This window comes from Chenopodium album, chromosome 24 (assembly GCF_948465745.1).
Source record: "Chenopodium album chromosome 24, dcCheAlbu1.1, whole genome shotgun sequence".
Taxonomy (NCBI): domain Eukaryota; kingdom Viridiplantae; phylum Streptophyta; class Magnoliopsida; order Caryophyllales; family Amaranthaceae; genus Chenopodium; species Chenopodium album.
Genome location: NC_137857.1, coordinates 36,236,655 through 36,258,979, shown reverse-complemented (window position 1 = coordinate 36,258,979; position 22,325 = coordinate 36,236,655). Strand labels below are relative to the sequence as shown.

General features: G+C 36.2%; 2 protein-coding genes, 1 long non-coding RNA gene and 1 pseudogene across 4 annotated transcripts; 3 read left to right on the top strand and 1 right to left on the bottom strand.

Annotated features, from left to right (window-relative positions):
* Positions 1 to 1,014, top strand: LOC145612008 (uncharacterized). Its single transcript, XR_014106506.1, has 3 exons — positions 1 to 127; positions 778 to 839; positions 1,004 to 1,014. It is a non-coding gene; the product is annotated as an uncharacterized LOC145612008 (long non-coding RNA).
* Positions 1,015 to 4,550: 3,536 nt separating this feature from the next.
* Positions 4,551 to 5,240, top strand: LOC145611008 (protein MOTHER of FT and TFL1 pseudogene; annotated as a pseudogene).
* A 1,453-nt stretch (positions 5,241 to 6,693) lies between these two features.
* On the top strand, positions 6,694 to 13,415 carry LOC145611119 (uncharacterized). Its single transcript, XM_081666362.1, has 5 exons — positions 6,694 to 6,903; positions 8,016 to 9,354; positions 9,709 to 9,972; positions 10,972 to 11,127; positions 12,992 to 13,415. Exons 1-5 carry the CDS (start codon positions 6,896 to 6,898, stop codon positions 13,109 to 13,111), a joined length of 1,887 nt encoding a protein of 628 aa, XP_081522488.1. The 5' UTR covers positions 6,694 to 6,895; the 3' UTR covers positions 13,112 to 13,415.
* Positions 13,416 to 14,829: 1,414 nt separating this feature from the next.
* Positions 14,830 to 21,601, bottom strand: B160 (protein). Of its 2 annotated transcripts, none has more exons than XM_081665712.1 (11): positions 19,731 to 21,601; positions 19,483 to 19,628; positions 18,494 to 18,596; positions 18,244 to 18,381; positions 18,087 to 18,145; positions 16,967 to 17,984; positions 16,118 to 16,645; positions 15,918 to 15,990; positions 15,752 to 15,837; positions 15,379 to 15,498; positions 14,830 to 15,286 (listed from the first exon to the last, which is right to left on the bottom strand). In XM_081665712.1, exons 1-11 carry the CDS (start codon positions 21,222 to 21,224, stop codon positions 15,206 to 15,208), a joined length of 3,846 nt encoding a protein of 1,281 aa, XP_081521838.1. In that variant the 5' UTR covers positions 21,225 to 21,601; the 3' UTR covers positions 14,830 to 15,205. The 2 variants fall into 2 exon arrangements, with proteins under 2 accessions (XP_081521838.1, XP_081521837.1); XM_081665711.1 differs by having other exon boundaries at positions 18,087 to 18,150; positions 18,249 to 18,381; positions 19,731 to 21,600.
* Positions 21,602 to 22,325: the final 724 nt, after the last annotated feature.

Here is a 22,325-nt window from a genome sequence, read left to right as displayed (position 1 = left end):
CGATTTTCGAGTTCAATATGGTACTAAACACATTTTCAATGGTTGTGAAATCAAACCTTCACTTGCCTTTGAAAGGCCTCTTGCTCAAATTTCGGGTCACCCTTCAACAGATAATTTTTATACTATAGTACGTATATATCATCCATATAACTTTCATTGTTGTTTTGCTTAAGTTTATTATTTTTTGAAAATGTAGCATATTGATTGTTTGAGAAGTTGAGAGCTATATAAATTATTGCATGGTTTCGAACTATTGATTTCTTCTCTTACGATATGTGTAATATCATATCGTATATGTCCTATTTAAATGAATTGGTAGTCACTTGTATATGGTGAGAGGAGGGTGCATTATCAATCCAGGACCATGCAGTGAGTGTATCTAGGCGCATAGGTCCTATGTATTTGGTATGCACATAGGACTATAGGAGGACAATCTGGAGTTCGGTAGTATATTTTTTTCTCTCTTAATGATTATGCACGTATAATAATGTAAATAATGTATCATTAAAGTATAAGTTGTCTGAATAATACTTCTTGTGTACTGTTGTGCATGTAGTACGTGGTACCTTTTGTCATTATATATTCCACCCTCTGCTACCCATTATTTACAAAAATGTCATCCTATTTGCATGTCAAATATATAGGACCTATGCACCAAGAGTTTTTCCGCAATAATTATTCGTATATCATATTGGGTCGTACCTTACCTTATAATGAACTTTGTACAATATTCATGTGCACATACATTTTATATTGATATGAATTTGTTTCTTGTAGATCATGATTGATCCGGATGCTCCAAGTCCTAGTGAGCCCAAAATGAAAGAATGGCTTCATTGGTTAGACACATAACACATGCATGTTTATTTATGTACTTTGTTGTGTTCTAGTGAGCCCAACAACTTGTGTGTTATTGACGGAGAACTTTGATAACAGAATAATTTGTTTTTGCTAATTAATCGATGATTTTAATAATTTGAGGTTGTTTTGACTAATTCAACAGGATTATGGTTGATATTCCTCAAGGAATGGATGCTTCCAAAGGTAAGTCCTTTTTGAATTTCTATTCCGTTGTACTGCTTAATATTTTTCATTTTATTTATAAGAGAAAGTATAGTATTATGTCAATTCGTATTCTTTATCATACTCTCTTTGACCTTTACGTATAATGAAATTACGAAAGATATAGGCACATAAAATCTTGTTAGATTAGTAGACTTTAAAGTATCGGCTTATGTTTTAATAATTACTTCGTATTAATGATGTTATAATATTGGTTTTACATCGCCAAATTAGCAAGCGTGAAATTTAAAGTGCTACACATTTGAAAAAACACGAAGTATAGACATTACATATGTCATTTGATGCCTTTTGGGGTCAATTATAGGGACATTTTTTCTTCGTTAAGATAAATTATCTCCAACAAATGTTTCATTATGTATCCCTCTTGCTTTTTCTATGCTTTCATAGTTATGCTATAAAGTACAATTTATATATCCTTATTTTTGTATCTATAGACTATAGAGAGACACAAAAGACAATGGCGTAAATATAATTTGATCCCACATCATGGGTATCATCCTAAGTTATTAACTAAAGAAACTAGTTGCAATCCACTAGTATAGTAATAGTCATATGCATATACAAACATTGCTTGTGGAAATAAAATAGTCTTAACTATTTATTTATTTATTTTTGTTGTTTTCAACAGATTCACCTTTTGAGCTAATCTGGATTCGTATATCATTTCTGGGTGCATGATTAGTTTCAATCCCTTTCAATTTTTGTTGTAGGGCTCAGTTTTGGGTGGCCTCAACTATTTATTGATTATATTACATTCAAAACTTATCTAGTGATGTTCACTTACGTCATTTTTTGCTCCGATTGACTATGACATACGTAGTAAATATATAATTCTATCATTAATGGTCCAACAAATTGAAAAATGAAAGTTATGAAATGTGCAGGAAAAGAGTTGGTAGAGTACATGGGACCAAAACCGCCCACCGGAATACACCGGTACGTGTTTGTGTTGTTTAGACAGAACGGACCAATTGCGCAGCAGTGGCAACTGCCACAAGCCCGTAGCAACTTCAGCACTCGGAATTTTGCTGCACAAAATGGACTTGGTTTACCGGTTGCTGCCGTTTATTTCAACTCTCAGAAAGAGGCTGCAAATAAAAAACGTTGATTCGAAGTTAGTTATGTTGTACGTGTTGGTGGGGTTACTACTATACGTAAATGAGATAGGTTATTGTTTCTCATGTACTTGTTTTATCTATGTGACCCTGTGTGTGTGCACTAGTGTGTCCAAAGTTTATTGCATTATGCTTGTAATAGTGTGGTTTATTATGATGTGTGAATATACATTATATTGTACCACGGAAGTTCTAATATAGTTTATAACCACTTTGTCGTATAACAAAATATCTACCACAAATCTATCTGTGATGATATCATATAATCTTATAACATAATATCATCGGTGATACATCTTTTATTGTCTCATATTAGGCTTGTAATTTGTTAAATATTGGACACTATCTTTTAAGATGTAAATTGTGCAAAATTCAATTAAATCACACCTTTGTTTTGGGTAGAAAATTCAATCAAACTTTATAAGGTTGCTATCAAACCGATAAACTAGAATAAACTGAAAAAACTGGAGACAGATTACCTGAAACCGACTAAGCCGAAGTCAGACAACTCAGTCGAGTGAGTCCACTGAAATTAATAAAGCTAGCGCACTGAATTACGTACTCAGCTCCTACATTATCAGATTTTATTTATTCCTATTTTGTTCTATCCAATGCTTGTACAGTTGTAAATACGCGTGAATGTGTACAATTCCTTCTTCTTATAAGTGATCTTATTTAAAAGGGTTGAAGTATATCTTACCAAATAGCACATGTAAGTAGGGATGACAACGGGTCGGACTCGGAGCGGATTATGCTAGATCCGACTCCGACCCGACAGAAAGTCGGAGGTTAAATTCGACTCCGACTTCAATATCCGACCTCCGACTCTGAGTTTTTTTTTCATTATTCAATATACTTTGAGATGTTGGGCTATTTGGGCCTTTACAACCCACACCCAATGCCACCATGACCCACACAAAAATCCACCATCTATTGGAGTCGGAGTCGGATAATCCGTCAAAGTCGGACATTTGTCGGAGTCGGTTTTTTTCGTAGAATCCGACTCCGACCCTCCTTCGACTCGGGGTCGGATTATTTTAACGGAGTTGAACTCGGATTACTTTTTTCTCGGACCCGGAGTGGATTTTTTACCTCGGATCGGGGCGGAATAGGGTCGGATCCAGACTGGATTGTCATCCCTACATGTAAGAGTCCCACATTGATAAAAGAAAAGAGTGTCAATCAGTTAAAAACTTTATAAGGCTAAAATGCTACTACTATTGTCTTACGATTTTAGAATGGAACCTTCTTGACTTGTGAAGTAGACTCTAACTCTTGATTTGCAGGTGTGACCCTAACTCGTATTTAACACAAACACCAAAAGTTATCTCGAGTATGATAAGATTGGATCTAAAACTAAGAAACAACCGTCATGGGCCTCATGGCTAACCTTTTGTGAAATCATCATAAGAAGAAATATGTAACATACAAACATGACCAACTACAACCCTTTGACGAATAAAATGTTATCTACTTCGTATGTCTCTGCTATGAAATTAACAATTTAACATTATTAATATTTTTTTACAAACTCAAATTAGGTTATAATAAATTAACAATTTGGGCCCTTCAATTTAGAGAACCTATGCAATAGGGCTATCTGCACACCTATAAAAAGGGCTTGGCATTATTGTTTGGGCCAAGTTTTCAATACCAAGCTCATTTGATATTGCATAGGATATCTAAAATGGCAGGCTTTATCATAAACAAATGTTGTTACAACTTACAAGTACATTACATTGGAATGCTAAATCTTACATTAACCAACTATTTTCATAAAATATCCTTATCAGAAAAGACATCTACGTAGTATAAGTTCAAACCAATATTTTGAAGTTCATACTTAGTACATGTGTTATGTGTACTAATATATGAATATATAGTACTACATCCGTTTCATATTATTTGTAACGATTTGACACAAAATTAAAAGTAAAAATGTTTAATCGTTACAAGTAATATAAAACAGAGGTAGTAATTTGATAAATACGTACACTTATTTGTGACTTAACTAAGGCTCCCTCCTAAGCTAATATTATCCTAATTATAATTTTATTTAGAAGTTGAAAATGGTAATTTAAAAATGAAAAGTGGCAAACTTGCAAACCACAAATCCAAAAGAACCTCAATTAAAAGTTAAATAAATGATACAACTCATACAAGGCATATATCTAGAAGATTTTAGAAATCCAAATGTCATCTTTTGATTTCTACTATATTCTATAACGTGTTACCTGTTAAATAAAGATAATCAAAATCCTAAAGTTTCGTAACATAATACATATATAATAACCCCTTATGCAAATTGCAACGTCAAATATCATACATACCTAGTAATTAATAGTACAAGACATGGCTGAAGCACCGGAGATCCTAGCAGCCGCAAAAGTGATCGGAGATGTACTCGAGCCGTTTACTCCGGAAGCCGAGCTAATGGTTCGATACGGGTCCGAAACGGTCTCTAACGGGTGCGAAATCAAGCCCTTAGAAGCCAAAAATAGGCCTTATCTTCAAGTGTCATCTTATAACCCTCATCCTGATGATCTTTACACTTTAGTAAGTATACTTAACCAACTTGTTTCCTAATATTCTACTCCGTATTAATCTTTAATCATATATATTTTATGAGTATTTTATCTTTAATATGAAAAAAAAAAAAAATTCACTAATCGATTTATTGTTTTTGTTATGATAGATAATGGTTGTTCTTTGATTCTATAGATATATATATATATGTATGTACATTTATATATAACACATATCTATCGATATATATTGTGTTGTGTTGATGTGTTTAATTGGTTTGTAGGAAGAACATTGGTTGAGTACATGGGCCCGCAGCCATCTACAGGGAAGCATCGTTATGTGTTTGGTTTGTACAAACAGAAGGGGCCGCTAGTGAAGCCTAGGCCACTTCCACCGGAATACGCCCGTGGCAATTTCAATACCCGTCATTTTGCGTCCCATAATGACCTTGGACAGCCGGTTGCTGCCCTCTTCTTTAACTCCCGGAAAGAAGCTAACATAGCTTACGACAATTGATCGAATTGCTAGCTAAATTACGATTAGGCTTTACTAGTTTCTAGTTAATCCTAGTTGAGTTGATCCGTGTATAATATCAGAGAAAGGCAATGTTATCATTGTTATATATGGAATAAAGGAAGTTTTGTAATTGTTGTTAATGACATGATTTGGACTTGTAGTTTAATTAGTTATCTTAGACAACTAGCATTATTAGTAGTAATGTATACTGTAGTATTTTGTAATATATGTGTGATATTTATGTGACTATATGGTCTGTATCTGTTGTTGATGTATTAGTATTTTGATCAACTACCAAAATTAGATCAGAAGTTGATAATGCTAATGTGAGCTGACTAATTGAATGTTGAATCAGTCAAAAATGTTGTTTATTTTGTTTTTTTTTTTTTTTTTTTTTTTTTTTGTTTTGAAAACCGTTTATTTTGTTTGTATATATATGAAATTGGTAAAATTTACAAGTATATCTAATATGAGTATTTATATAGTTGAGTCTTGTTTAGAAATAAATTGAGATTTTATTATGAAGGCATGAAGCACTCAATAAAGTGTCATAATCTAAGACCTGTTCTCTTCAACTTAATTTCAGTTCAGTTCAGATTTAATTAGTTCAGTTCAGTTTTTAATTTCCTTCTCTCATAAACAATTTATTGCAGCTCTATTCAGTCCAGTTCAACTCCAATCAGCTCAGTTCAGTACATCGGAACAGACCATAATTTACTTTTTTTACTAGAGTATATATTTACATTTTGAATTAACACATACATGACCATTTCTTCCCTTTTTTTTTTGAAAAGTAAAATAATACTTAAAAAATATTAAAAAGAAAAAGAAAACCAACCAATAAGCCTTTGACGACAATTAAAGAGCAAACTTAAAAAAAAAAAAAAAGGAAAGGTCAATAATGAAAGAGTGAAGACACAATCAAGTCTCAAGTCAAACCCCCAAAAAGGTTGACATTATTGACAAAAAAAAGTAAAAAAAATGAAAAAAATGAAAAAATACAGAGTAATAGAAAGTATATTATACTACGTTACTACGTATATAAGATTTTAAAGTGTTATATGTCTACTTAAGATATTTATAAAGCTATTATTTCTCTATGTATTCTTTTGAAATATAATACTTTCAATGCTAATATAATTACTTCCTTCGTTCCTTAAATATTGCAACATGATAGAGAAATACGTTTTTTCAAAGCTCAACTCAAATCTCATATAACTACAAAGTTGATTTTTTCCCGCACATAAATCACAATATGCGGTCATCAAACAAGTACATGAATAGCGTCAAAATAACAAACATTGTAGAGTAATGTTTAAAGAACGGAGAAAGTACGAGTCTTTACATGTTACTCCATAAAACCCTTGTTAGAGTAATTAGAGACGCAGTACATAAGTTGCGACTTCTTGCGGCCCACGCTTCAAAGAAAATAACCATACAAGCCCACCATTCACCAGCAACGCCTCTTCCCTCGCACCGTGCGCACCGACCTCTTCTCTCTCTTTCGCCGTCGACCTGCTTAACACGGGCCGTGCTCAAATCCTGTGATTTCCCCTTCATCAAGCTAATCGACATGAGAAAATGCTCATTCCTCAAATTTCCCTCCATTTTTTTCTTCTAGTTTCTTCACCCATCTTCCTTATTTTGCTCCTCCAATGTCAAGGTCAATTCTTTTCTCCTCTTTCCCATTATTATGTTTGCAATTTTTTTGATTTGTTTTTGCTTTTGTATTGTAGATTTTGTGCCCTTATTTGCTGATTTGGGTTTGGGGAATTGGGTGTTGCATAGGTAACAAATTTGAGATTTTTGTGGGGTTTTGTTATTTGGGTAGTGGGAAGATTTTATTGCGAGTTAATTGAGTTTTGTGATTGAAATGTTAGACTTCTTGTTTAATCAAGATTTGATTTTTTTGCATGATTAAATAAAATGTATCCAATTTCACATTACATCTTATATTTGAGCTGCTATTATAAGATATTAGCTCTAATTCAGCTTGATTGATTTGTATATGCTGGGAATTAGCAATATAGTCAGCTATCTCTATGTTTGAGAAATCGACAAAGGCAGTGGGAAATAGAAATGCAATGCATTAATGATGAAAAAAAAAAAGTGGATTTGGTTTGGTTTACAAGGCGGTGGGAAATAGAAATGCAGTGCTCGAATGCGGGTTTTGACTGTTCTGCTCTAATTAACTAATTATGATAAACACCAGTGTGTGCCTGTTAGGTTGATCTGTTTGAACACTAAGTAGTATAGTCCTTGCTCTTTAGTTTGGTTTACAAGTATGTTGATCTCAAAGGTGGTTAGCTTTAAAGTTTACATAGTCGTTGACAAAGTCGTGTTTGTGTTAGAGTGGCGTTTATTTGTTGCTAGCTAACATTGTCTGATTGCCTTTTTGCTTTATCATATGATTTTGAATAATGGAATGGCAGTGTTGGTCCTCCACTCCTCCCGGACATTCTGTTTATTCGAAACAAGATGGAATGCTAATGAAGTTTATACACATTTGGGGAGATTGAGATTAATATGCTATTCTTGCAATATAGGGTCATTGAACATTTTGATTTCCTCTCCGCTTACTAACTTTTGGCACATTTCTTCTTTTCTGTCGTTTGGAGATGTATGTTTCTTCTTTATTATTGTTCTGTTGACTCTGAACTGCGTGCATTACTGGTTTAGGCCAAGTAATAACTCTATAGAATGTTTTTATGATGCTAACTTGAAAATAATTGATATGTCATGCTTAATTTGGTCGAACTCATTGTTTGGTTGCAGACTTTTGATGTTTGGAAACATTAGGAGGGCCACACATTCCTTACTAAAAACTCGTGGCAGCAGCAATCTTGGATTGAAAAGGGAGGGAATATTCCCCCTCTTCCAGCCATGTTTACCGCAATATAGATTGTATTCACAGTTCAGACATAATCATTCAGGATATGTGCTTAATACTTCGTATAAACATCTGCAATTCCTTTACAAGAATGGCTCTCTTAGGAACTATTCTTCAATGTATGCAAGTAACACTGTGGCACATCATGCTCAAACTGCTTGGAAAAGGATTACAAAGATGCGTTCTTCCTACACTTCAACCATTCCTACCATAAGCAGGGCTGCTGGAGTATTCAGCATAGCCTTAACCAAATCCCACCTTTTGGTGCCGGGCATTTTCACTTTAATATTTGGAGAGTTAGCTCTAACCCAAAGATCACATGCTGAATCAGACTATTTTTCCTCTAGTAACACTGTGTATACACGGGCACAAGATGGACATATGTACATGAGCAGGTTGATTTCAAACGTACTAGAGGTTCTTATTTTGTTGCTAAGAGTTGTTTATCTGGCATTATTATTTTCACCCAGCATAGCCATGGCTCCATTTGCAGATAGTTGTGGACCTCAATTCAGAAGTTTTTGGCTTCATGTTGTGCATCGTACCCTGGAAAGAGCTGGCCCTGCATTTATAAAATGGGGGCAGTGGGCAGCTACACGACCTGATTTATTCCCAAGAGATTTATGTTCTGAGCTGGCAAAGCTTCATTCTAAAGCTCCAGAGCACAGCTATGCTTATACAAAAAAAACTGTGGAACAAGCCTTTGGTCGTAAACTTACCGAGATTTTTGAGAGTTTTGATGAGAAGCCTGTTGCATCTGGAAGTATTGCACAGGTGCATCGGGCTGTTTTGCGCTTCCGACACCCTGGCCAAAAGACCAAACCCACTGAAGTTGCAGTGAAAGTTAGGCATCCAGGAGTTGGTGATTCTATCAGAAGGGACTTTGTTATAATAAACACAGTGGCAAGAATATCCACACTTATCCCTACACTGAAGTGGTTGAGACTAGATGAAAGTGTCCAGCAATTTGCAACTTTTATGATGTCACAGGTTGATCTTTCCAGGGAAGCTGCAAATCTTAATCGGTTTATATACAACTTCCGGAGATGGAGAGATGTATCCTTCCCAAAACCTCTCTATCCGCTAGTGCATCCTGCAGTTTTGGTTGAAACCTTTGAGCATGGGGAAAGTGTGTCACATTATGTTGATGGGTTTGATGGGCATGAACGTTTTAAAACTTCTCTGGCTCACATCGGCACCCATGCTCTTCTAAAGATGCTATTGGTAAACAAAACTATGTATTATGTTTGTCTTCACGAAGCTATCAACATTTTCAATTATCTTATGTCTTCTTTAGTTGATTTGCAGTGTAATGTGTCTGTTACTTTAAGAATCTGTCTATTTGATTGGTAATGTTTGAGGGTGGCCTATAGGCCAAGTTATGTGTATGTCCATCGGTCCATAAGGTCAGCCATTTTTATTGGCAATTTTTTTTTTTTTGACTATATTTGCTTATTTACTACTCGAGTCTTTTGACATGTAGTGGAAATTCTTGTTTACAGTGTCTGTTAGAGCGGTGACCTTATTCCTTTTGGTTATTCAGGGAAGCCTTGTAAACCTAAATGTTCCTTGTTGCAGGTAGATAACTTCATCCATGCAGACATGCATCCTGGAAATATTCTAGTCCGGTTGAAACATGGCAAGCGTAAAGCAGGGGCAAAATCGAAGCCTCACGTCGTTTTTATTGATGTAGGCATGACTGCCGAGCTTTCAAAAAATGACCGTGTAATTTTGTTGGAGTTTTTTAAGGCTGTTGCTCGTCGGGATGGTCGCACTGTAGCTGAGCGCACCCTTCAACTTTCAAAACGGCAGAGTTGTCCGAATCCAGAGGCATTCATACAGGTTCTTTGTTTTCTTCTTTAATTTCTTACTCCGTAACGCAGCTAAGGTTCAAATTATGATATTATTTTCTGCTATAGTTTGCTTTTGTGTGAGGACTAAAACCATTGGTCTTGAAACTTTAATCACTTATATACACTCGGCAACACTATACTCAAGGGAATGAGATCTTTTGGTTCTTGATAATGTTTAAGTGGGGAAGTCAATTTTGTTCTTTAAATTGATGAAAGATATGTAGCCTTGTGCTTAATTGCTCAATTTCTGGGAATGTTAATTGTTAATTAACTTTAGCTAGTTTCCACTTACCCATGTTTAGAGAAGCAAATTATATATTATTATTATTATTATTAAAAAAAAAAAAAAAAGAGAGGAATTTTATAAGACCCAGCTCTCTCCAACTTATGTTATACAGTTTTAGTAATCATTAGTTTTTTTATTTTGATAAGCAAATGTAGTTTCAATCTGTGAAAATTGGTTCAGCTATTACTAGAGCACTTGCAAGACAATTGCAAGTCTGTTTTGATAAGCAAAAATTAGTTTTGATTATAAAAAGTCATCTCTGTGAAAATTTCAATTCACATCAGAAAGAAAAATAAAATTATAATAATTGTAGTAAAATCGGTAAGAGTTCAGTAACAATTAATTAATGAGAACAGAGCCTAGATTTCTCTTCAAGTTGGCAAGTACGTTGCCTTTCTTTGTAGCTTTTTCTCTTACAAAGTGACTCTTGAGTTGTATTGTAGTTCATTATTTCATTACCTGGGTTGGTGTATAGCTTATAATATTTCAGGTTTCATACATAGCTCTTAATCCTCTAATTAGAATCTTCTTATTTGGGTGGGGCTAATAGTTGTGGGTTCTGAGCTTCTGACTATGGTGAAGACATGCTTTAGATTTTCCCTACCTGATCTATCTAAATGTGCTAAAAATACATTCTTGTCTTGCCTGGATATATTTTCAATAAATGCAGCAAAATTGAAACTTAAATTTGCATATTTACAGGAGGTAACAAAGTCTTTCGATTTCTGGGCTACTCCCGAAGGTGACCTGGTTCATCCAGCGGATGCCATGCAACAATTACTTGAGCAAGTTAGACATCACAAGGTGAACATTGATGGTGATGTGTGCACTGTAATTGTGACTACTTTGGTCCTTGAGGTAACCACTTTATCCTGGCTACTTGTACCGAATAAACAGGGAATCTGTCTACTTTGAATTATTTTTATTTTGGCATTTGTACTTTGCTACATCTCAAAAACAAGTAGTATATTTGTGGCTTGAAAATATTACTTCCTCCATTCTTTTATTATTGCACCATATAGGATGGGAACAATTATTTTTGGTAGTGGAAAAAAGGAAGTTACGGAAATGCGCACGTTAAGGTTGATGTGTGGGAACTCTCTAAGAGATAGAATCAGAAATGAGGTTATTCGCAAGAAAGTAGGTGTGGCAGACATTGCAGATAAACTAAGGGAAAATTGTTTGCGTTGGTTTAGGCATGTAAGACAGAGACCCGAGGGTGCACCAGTTCGAAGAGTGGAAGAGTGGGACTATGGAGGGGTCAAACGAGGGAGAGGGAGACCGAAAATGACTTGGTTGGAAGGAGTTAGGAAGGATATGAAGTATATGGATTTGCATGAGGATGAAACATTGGATCGTAAGGGATGGAGGAGGAAGATTTATGTCGATGACTACACGAAATAATCAAAATTTGGTCATGTTAGCCGACCCCACTTATGGGATTAAGGCTTTGTTTGATTGGAAAAAAAAAGGAAGAGAGAGGGGTAGAAGTACAAAATTAACCATGTGATTTAAGCATAAACTAAAGAATCAAGTGTTAAAAGTAAGGGTATATTGGGTATTTGCGGTGTGAACAGAACATGTTATTTCTTTAAATGGATATGGTGCAATATTTGTGATTTTCTTTAAAAAGCAAGTGGTGCAATCATTGAAAAAACGGAGGATATTTGTGATTTTCTTTAAAAAGCAAGTGGTGCAATCATTGAAAAAACGGAGGAAGTGTAATTTTCTTAAGTTGCCCTTGTACAAATTATCTACTTTGTTTTATGTTTGAATTGAACCTTTTAATTAAAACCAAGCCCCATGATCCTGCACCATTATCATTTGAATAATTTGTTGAAACTTTGTCTGGTCTATCCTTTGGCTTTTAAGCTTAGGTTATTTACTCTAAAATACTCCATTCTGGGAATGTAGGGGAGAAGTTTCTCATTTATATTCTACAAGTCAAAGTTACTAGTTTCTATTTCATTTCGACCAAAAGAATTGTCGCATGTAATCTGTTATTGTGTATGCGCCACAAAGATTGCACTAGAGTAGCGATAATGTAGAACAGTGTTTAAGAAGTTTTTGAACAAATAAATGAGGATAATCTTGCAAATGTTGTTAAATGGCACGTTCTTCAAGTCATCAACAAACGGATGAAAGTGTGTATACAAGTACCTGGTTTATGGGTTTCTGTTAGGGTGTGTTTTCAGGAACCATGTGGTCAAAGGGCCTATATCAGGTTGTATCAGGACATGAAATGAGAAAGGAGCTGCTACATGGCCTAAGGGGAAGAAGTGGGTGAGAGATGTCTTACATTGTTGCTGTCTTATTGGCAATCAACTAGGTGTTTAATGCTATACTGCTTTAGTTTTTAATGTGAAAAATATCTGCATCTTCAGACTCTTTTAGGAATCAGAACAACATATTCTTCTCTCTTTCCTGTTAGGTCGGTGAGGTAGGGGTTTATGTGTGGACTTAGGAGATGATAAATCCATCATATAAATGGGTAATGAAGATCCCATTTTAGGGGCATTTTGGGTTTCCTTGACTAAATAAGGTTTCTTCGAAAGAAAAACCCTTGAGATTGGATGGCTTTACCTTAGATGGTTCATAATGAATCAGTGAAGGAAGAGGATGGGCTAACTATGACTACTGAATTTTTTATTTGAAATAGCTTGTTACTCTTAAATCTTTAATTGTCATAATTTTGGCACTGTGTCTTCTCTCTTTGTTGTAGGGTTGGCAGCGGAAGCTCGATCCAGATTATAATGTGATGCACACGCTTCAAACTTTGTTGTTCAAAGCTGATTGGGCAAAATCTCTTTCATATACTATTGAGGGGCTTATGGCCCCATAGAAATTTGCTTCTTGCTACTACTAGCTGCTGCTAAAAATTTTGATGGATCATATACTATACATAAGAAATAAGCTGTAGTTTTAGGTCACGTTCGATCATCTTTCTTCTCTCTTCTCCGAGTCTTGGTCCGATATATATTCTTTTGTTTCAACTTTAATTTGAGTTTTGATGTTCAACTAATATAGAGTAACACCTGTAATAGTTTCCCGGGAAAAGGGTTTCTTGTTTTACATTTAATTGGCGTGTACATATTCAAATACATTCTGTATTCATTTTGACCTTCTCTGTAGCAGAGTTTTCATCATTAAGTTGTCGACTATAGCTTTAAATTCTTGGTTTATTTTCAGTTAAGAAAATAAACAAACATTTTGTGAATTTCAAGCTAGAGCTTTATGTGGATTTATAACTACTTTATCTATGTGGTACGTATAGTGCAGGTGAACGAATATGTCCTAGAAGTATCGAGAGATACAGCAAGACATACGATTTAGTTCCTTGGGCAGTTGGGCACATTCGCCTAGCCAACTTAAAATGAGGGAGAGGATCTTATATGTTGCTATATGGCGCATACCTCCTTATATAGGAATAGGAACACAAAATTCGGTTGTGTTCAGACTTCAGAGTGTCTGGGTTTGGATCATCAGATCTATGTCACTGGCATCTATTTGCTCGCTGCAAGCAGCAAGCCATCACCCATGGTTGAATTTGGTGATTCGAAGATTAACTATTAATAGTGGATAAAATAATACTAGTGATATTGACATGAGTTATTAGATGTAACTAGTCAAAGAACATGGGCAACGGTACTAGATTAAAGTCAACGTATCCACAATTCTTAAAATATGTAACCCTTTAATTAAGTTTTTGTCACATTCTTTAAATAAGTAAATTTGTTTAATGACTTGTTTAAAGATTTAGCTATGTTACATGGACATGTATGACATTTGGATACTTCAATATAAGTTAAAAACTTAAAATCTTGAAATTTTTTCACAAATAAGCCAACTTGGGCACTTGGACACGTACCGTGTTTATCTGTCTGATATGGATACTTAAATTGCTGAGTCCATCCCAATAATTTTTATGTGCACCATGCCACCATGGTGCATAGGTGCATCACGTCTATACTTTTGAACATTTAAATAAAAAAAATTTGAACACTTTACAAAAAATGAACAATTAGTAAAAAAAAATATGAACACGTCCCAAAAACTAAACATAAATATGCAATTTTTTTTTTTTTTTTATAAAGAAATGTTCATATTACAAAACTATTGAATTATTACAAGTCATGCAAACTTTTTTCAAAAAATTGATGTTTATTACTTCGTATATAGTATTGTATTTAATATACTGCATGTTCAAAATTTGCAATTGTTCAAATTTTTTGCTAAATGTTCAAATTTTGCGATTGTTCAATTTTTTTTACTAAATGTTCAAAGTATAGGTGTGGTGCTCACTGGTGCATTGCGTTTTATGGAATTATGCAAAGAATTAATAAGTACACAAATCATCATTAAATACATGACCCCATGTCATGAAAGCAGATTTCTAAACCATAACTTCAATTTGTATATTTCATACTACATCCTGATTGTTTACATATGTAGATCCACTGTTTAACTCCAGAATTCTTGAACAAGATTAGACCATGTAATGTTTATGTTAAAAAGTCATACTGAAACTCAATTCAAATGCCCTTTATCTACTGGTTGCAATTTCTTACAGAACATTTTGGACATCATTTTACTTGATAGCCAAAATAATGAGAATACTGAATACCTTGGATACAATGGATCTACAAAAAACCAGGAGCGCCAAAATGAACGCCTTATTTACACTAAAAGAAGAATGATACACCCTGCTAAAACAATCTCAACAATTTGAATTGAACCTGCTGTAACAAGCAGATTAACAGCACCCTCCCCGAGCACAGAACCTCAATTAACAAGATGCCACTTCTTTTTATCATTAGGTCAATAGCCTAACTAGCAAAACCTACTACTAAGTACTAACTACATACAATACAAAGAAGACAACCTACATGCCTTGCTTTTTCACCCAATTAAGTTCTACCTCATTTATATATTGACATCAGTGACTTCCTTCTTCACTCCGCAATCTGTATATTTCTTTTATTGCTTCATCTATACTGCATATCGTCATTTTCTCCACCTGATCCAACGCTCACAATGAGTAACTAAAGCACTCACTAAAAAGAAAAAGACAACAAGAAGGAATACTAAAAAAAAAAAAGGGGGGGTTACCTCTAAGTTCCCTTGTTTTGCCTTGTGATTATTAGGAAGAACACGGATTTCATTGATCAACTTGATGCACTCTGATGCATTTTCAGGTGATACAAATCCCACGGCGATGCTGACACAGGACTTCAAGGACAAAATCACGGCACATCAAAACAAAGTAGGCAAGGAAAAAAAAAAAGTCTAATGGGACATTTAGAACAAAAAACATGTGATTATGCAAACACTACACAACTATGCAGTGTAACTAGAAGTTTCAACAGCCACAATGAGCTCATACAAAAGTTCTGCAATCCACAATCAGAAACACCTTGAAGCACAAATTCTTGCATGTTGCTAACTAATAATAAGTACTCTCAGGCCTCCAAAACCAGCTTACCTTGACGTTTTTTATTTGATATGGACATCCAACAGGAATAAAAACTGCTTCGCCAAGGCGTTGATTGAAGGACCAAGGTTCAATCTCTGAAATAAAAAAAATCATAATGATGTCAAGTCACCAAAGAAGAAAACAGAAACAAAATGGCTGTAAAGTGAAAATTTACCAAACTCCTCTTTGAGCTGCATTTTATGATCTGCTTCAAGATAGAAACTTCCATCAAAAATTGGATGAACTACCTGCAAGAAAGTTCCAAAAATCAGAATCAGCAGGGAAAAGAGAGGGGGAAGGGGGGTGGAAGCAGAATAGCAGGTTAATCACTTTAACTAAATAAAAGAGCAAGAATTCTAAGCAGGCTTTACGCACATTATCTGAAACGCCATAGCTGAACCTCAATTCATCCACATGCTTTGTAATGTATTCTAGGAGCTTTGGGATGTCTTGTCGACGGAAGACATCCCACTGGGCCCCAGAAGGCCCTGGAGGGGGACTTTTATCTGTCACATTGAGATCCCCCAAACTATCCAACTGAGGTATCTGATCTACTGCTTTTTCAGGACTTTGACTCGTCCTGGAGCAAATCATTGAAGCATCAGAATCAGTATCAGAACTGTTAACTAGCTTCGCAGGCGAAGATTTATTATCCCGGAGATGGTTGACAACAGAAGCACCATTTGTAGCAGCTGAGCTACAAGAAGCACCAGCTACTCTATGCAACTCTCCTGCTTCAACTGAAATTTCACTATGTATTACTCTGGTCTCATCATCCAGATCTTTATCAGACGCCTGACTACCTTTATCCTTTGTGTTACTATTCCGTTTTATTAGCTTCTTAATCTTATTCAACTGCTCTGAGGAACATGGTGCGTCACCCACATGAAATAGGATGTTCACCTGCGAAAGAAAACCAAGGAGAACGAGTTCAAAGGTAAAATTATTAAAATGCATATTGTTAGTATTACAAGATATTAACTAAAGTACTTCAATTCTCTAGATGCTCACTCTCAATTTTAAATATAAAATAAAAACGTGTCCTATATTCCCCACCAAAACCCAACGATGATTCCCTTAAGGACAAAAATTAAAAAGAACAAACATTCACGTAGTCATAAGAACCAAGACTAATTAGCTTAAGCCATCAAAAATTTCAAACAGTAAGCAATGTTGACAAGAACTGACAGGCATATAGACACACAAAAAAAAAAAAAAACCCACCAGGTCATAAGAGTTACAACACAGCTTAGTCACCAATTCACCCCGCGCAACTTCCTCCCTGCTCCCACATGAGATGCATACATGTGGACCAAGTTTAGAATCTGGAAAATCCTCTGGCAGTTTCCCAGCAATATTCAGAAGTCCCATGCCAGGGTTTGTGTACTCTTGAAGAGGTAGGGCACCAATAATCTCACTATAATATCCTTCTAAGAGTTTCCGGGAAAAGTCTGAGGAAATCTTTGCCTTCACTGTAAGTGTTTCACGACGTTTGTGCATATATCCTTCCTCAATGGATCCGGTGAATGACTCCCTCGTACCAATTTCAACATCGTATGAGTCTGAGCAATTCGTAGCTTCACTACGACCTTTCAAATTTTTACAATTACTAAAGCCATTTTCTAGATAACCACAAAACATAGCTAGTGGGTCCCAACTCAAGCCCCATACACACTGAAGCACATTACGGATCTTTATAGGATGTCCTTTTTGCCAATGTTTCTGGAAGTGAGAAAGCAGACAGTCATGATCATCAGACGTACTAGGGCAGTAAAGGAGGTTGTCATCAGACTCTTTCCGGCTAGAAGCTGCCAATTCTTTACTTTTATCGACTCCCTGAGAGATGCTGACACACGATGAACAATGCACAACACCATTTATATGTTGTAGAAAGTCATGTTCAGAAGCTGTTTCTTTTGCACTAATTTCCAGTTCCTTGGTCCAATTTAATGGGAATATACACCTCAAGTCAAGGAGGCTATTATCACAACCACCAAGCTCCATAGGTGGACATGATACATGGACAGAAGATGTTGAGTTCAATAAAGGGCCAGAAGCAGCAAGGTCTGCTACATTATCTGAGCAGTTCTTCAAACGAGGAGAAAGTGTTTTTGCTGTGTTAGGGTATGTGCCCCCAAGAGATCCACCCTGAGAGTATTCTCGACAGCAACTGAAGCAAAGGTTGTATGAGCAATTCGGGCAGCTTCTGTGGATATCCAATATTGGGCTTTTGCAGTTGTTGCTGATCCAAGGGTAAGACAGTGAAGCAGCAATTAAAGACTGGATTACATATTATTTACAAAATATGCATTTCTAATCAAACCTGGATCAATAAATTACATACCAGCAGCATTGATCCCTGCAGCCAACATCAGCTTGTCGAATCTCAACATCAGAGGGATTCTGCCCTGTCAAAAATTATTGCTTCAGAAAGGAGAAACACTCATGAAGGAACTTTAGATTTGAGAAGCATAGACCAAAATTCAACATTCATGACCTACCATACCTTTGACCTTCGCCTCCTTCTCCACTTCAGCACTCTGCTCCTCGTTGATTTGTACAAGAACAGGAAGAAGGAAATTTATCAAATACTGCAAGTGTTGAAATTTGCTTCGCTTACATTTCACCTTCATAACTACCTGCAACAGTTTGTGAGTAAATGTCAACGCTCAGCACACTTACAGTCAAACAGTATAATAAACACCCCCACCCGTGTCTTTTAAATAAAACAGAAAAGAGTTTGCAGTTAACCTTGCCACCCGTGTCTTTTGATTTAGAAGAGCTACAGGCCTTACAATCGCAGCTTCCACGACAAACTGGGCATCTCAATTTTACCTCTTCAGTATCAGCAGACCTGAAGCATAAAGCAAGATGAAATAGATGCTCCCGTCAACAAAAAAAAAAAAGAAAAAAAAGATGAAATAGTTGCTGATTGATCAGCCACGGTATAAAAGCTGATTTTTTATTTATTTTTTTATAGCAAGTATAGAAGCTAAGGTGTAAGTACTAAATACGGGCAAACGCCCTAATCAGAAACTTATGTTGATGGGAAATATTAAAAGTTGCATCAAAAGATCTCATGCAATTACAGTTTCAGAGTGCATCAATAATTCGATTGTCCAAATACAGTAGATCCATCATATTGTTTTCCCTCCGAACTACTAATTTTGAGTAATTCCTGGTTGTTCACTTGTTCCTTTCCAATAATCACCAACTTAACAGATTTTTACCACAAATCGATTGAGAATATATCCATGGTCTATTGAATTTGCAAAGATGTTGGCAGTATAAGCATGGAAAGTACTTGCAGAAAAGATTTATTCTACTAGTAAGGTTGAAGGACACATTCCAGCCTCTACTTATTGAAATTTTGAGAAGCAATCTATTGCAATATGTAAATTCAGATACAGAACTGATCAGAGCACTGCCATAATAGCTCATAAAAAACATTTCATAACAAAAATGTAGAGACTGAAATAAATTAAGTGAAATACTCTCCCCAATCCATTACAAGTTATGCCTTCATTTAACCAACTTTTCTTATACCATATCACCATAATCACCTAAACTTTAAAATAAACTATCAGGGCTATCACTAAATTTACATTGCTAGCCAGTTCTAAATTATGAAACAAAAACTAACAGCTTAAGCTACTTATTTTGGTAGAGATGAATCAACAGCCTTAGCTGAAATTGCACTTAATTCTATCTGAAAAAGGAGTAAATCCAACAGAATGTACCTCTCTTCAATGCAATTAGAACAAAAAAACCGCTTCTTACAGCTCGAACACTTGATTAAACACAAATTATCAAACTTCCGACACCAATGGCATTTCTTCCTTCCACTATTCCTTACTTTCTCAACATTCCCAGGATAAGGCACAACCTAATAAATCAATAAAAGCACATAACAAGCAAAACTCAACACAATATATCAAACAAAAACTAACAAAAAACAGAACAAAAATTTATAACCAAAAGTAACAACCTTCAATGAGCTTATTGGAGGGGGCTCAATGTTCTTAGACCGAAAACGCCTGTTAACCAAAGAACTCGAACAATGTGCCCCGATTTTGATCCCTAGAGAGCCAGCATTGTCAAGAAACTGAGCATTGGGAGCAGGAGGGATTGCCATTAACCCATATGGCAAGTCCCTAGTAACTTCCCCTGATTCCTCAGGACGTTTTTCACTCTTCTTCTTACTCTCAAGAATTTCCCTTCTCAAGAACACCCTAATCAATTCGGCCTTCATTCGTTTCATCCCTTTATCCGAATTATTCTCCAGCGTTTCCAATTCCCTTTTCCTCTTCAATTTCTTCTCAATCTTCTCCCCTCCATCACTCCTTTGAAGCTTCAATTCTTCAGGAACTGTAATCTTCATCTGCCTCAACCTCCCTTGCTCATAATGTATCTCACACAATGTCTTCCCTTCCAACACCCTCCTCTTACACCGCCATCCTCGCCCATCGGTCCGCTTACACCTCAGCTCATCCTCCTCCACCACGACTCGTTTCGAATTCTCTTTCTCCACCCCCACCTTCTCACCAACCACAATCCCATTCTCCACCTCCATTCCAACTCCCACACCCAATTCATCCTCCTTCTCCACCTTGATCACCACCTCCTTACTCGCCACCGGTACCGCCCCTCTTTCCAAATCATCACCACACTTACCTTTCTTCTTCCTCTTATTACCCTTCTTACTCTTCTCCTCCTCCACCAAATCCTTCAATTTAATCTTACTCAAATGCGCCTCACACAAATCCTGCCCTTCCACCACCTTACTCTTACACCGCCAATCTCGGCCATCGTTTCGAACACACCGTAAACTCTCCGGCACCGCCATTGCCACCACAACCCCACCTGCATTCCCCTTCCCCTTAGAATTCCCCTGTTTCTTCCCACCCCTAACATTCACCTCCGGCCCAACCCCAACCCCAACCCCATTTTCTCTCACCTCCGGCACCAACCCAGGCCCATCTCCTCTCACCTCCTCCTTCTTCTTCCTCCGCATTATGGGCCGTCTCTGATTTTGTACCTTAGCCTTATTAAAGTGAATCTCACAAAGAGTCTGCCCTTCCAAAACCTGCTTCTTACACCGCCAACTCCGCCCATCATTCCTATGACACCGTAAATGGTCCGGCACCGGTACCGGACCCACCACCGGCGGCGGAGGAACCGGGTGAATTTCCGGCGGGGGAGCTTGGTTAAGCGGTGGTGGGTTGTAAACGACGTCGTCAATGGGTTCGGGTTTGACAGGAAGACGGATCCGAATCCGAGGTTTGGGTTTGGGTTCGGGTTCGGGTTTGGGTTTAGGGTTGGGAGTAGAAGAGGGATTGCGTTGCTTTTGGCCGCGGTAGATGTGAGAGAGGCAGAAGGATTTGCCGTCAACAACAGGGCGTTTGCAGCGCCAATCACGGCCGTCGGTTCTCTTGCATCGTAGATCGTCCGGTGGTAAAGGCTCCTCCAAAACCCCTTCCATTGTTATTCCCAAGGAAGAAGAGATAGAGAGAGAGAGAGAAAGTGGGAATTATGGAGTGAAGGAGAGAGAAAACGGTGGAATACAGTGATTTGGTGAAGATGCTTGCTTGATTGGTTTATGAAATAAAGATTATTGGATTTTTTTTATATTTTTTTGGTTTTGGTTTTGGTTTTGGTTTTTATTCAGAGGGTTTCTGTTTGGGAAGCAGAGATTGAGAGGAGTTAAATGTACATGGGTATCTGATGAGAGTATGAGACTCATACAGATATGTTTATGCTTACTGGACCTTAACGCATTCGTGTTTTTGGGGTGTCATGTGGTCGAGTCTTATTTTGAGTTTTTTTTTTTTTTTTTTTGAACGAGTCTTATTTTGAGTTTAGACGCTAAAATAAATCGAAACAATATGAAAGCCCATGAATCATGAAATTCCTTTTTGACATTGGTTTTTGTATTTCCTGTGGGTTATAGATAAAAGATCAAGGATTATCTGCTTTTTTTCTTTATTTTTTTGGGTAATGAATTTGTGATGTAGATTTATGATTCTGTATCCATACATTGATACATTTGCTGCAACAAAGCAAGTGTTGCAGCCTGCAAGGCTGAAAGTGAACTGTATGACTAATTGACCACTGTGAGTATGCACTTCGCTAGTGCATTGTTACATTATTTGGTACTAATAATTTTTTTTTTTTTTGAAGGAAAAGCTGGTAAACATTGTGCCACTCTATCGGTCTACAAACTCTACATGTTTGAGAACCAGAAATTAAGTAATGTATGGTTGGTGCACCCGGGTGTACCATGCGCATGGTGCACCCGGTTAAATAAAAGGCGGAAAGAACATTAGGTGTATGAAAAAGAACATTTTGTTTCTTGAAAAAGAACATGTTTGTTTTTAACAAAGAACATGCATTACTAAAAAACATAAAGACATTACACAAAGAACATGATAAAAACTTTATTAAATTTCATGAAAAATAACACATTAACGTAAAAATTCTCTACCAAAGATTTCAGTTTCCCAAAAATAGTTTTTTCTCTTTTCAAAAAATTTAACTTTCCATAATAATTTTATTTTTCTCTCTCTAAATTATTTTCAACTAA

Coding starts and splice junctions, on each gene's coding strand:
- LOC145611119 (XM_081666362.1), top strand. Junction 9,355..9,708: donor CTCTTCTAAAGATGCTATTG/GTAAACAAAACT, acceptor TCCTTGTTGCAG/GTAGATAACTTCATCCATGC. Junction 9,973..10,971: donor ATCCAGAGGCATTCATACAG/GTTCTTTGTTTT, acceptor GCATATTTACAG/GAGGTAACAAAGTCTTTCGA.
- B160 (XM_081665712.1), bottom strand. CDS start 21,224: ATGGAAGGGGTTTTGGAGGAGCCTTTACCACCGGACGATCTACGATGC. Junction 15,991..16,117: donor GCTATGGCGTTTCAGATAAT/GTGCGTAAAGCC, acceptor ACTTTCTTGCAG/GTAGTTCATCCAATTTTTGA. Junction 15,499..15,751: donor ATCAAATAAAAAACGTCAAG/GTAAGCTGGTTT, acceptor TTGTCCTTGAAG/TCCTGTGTCAGCATCGCCGT.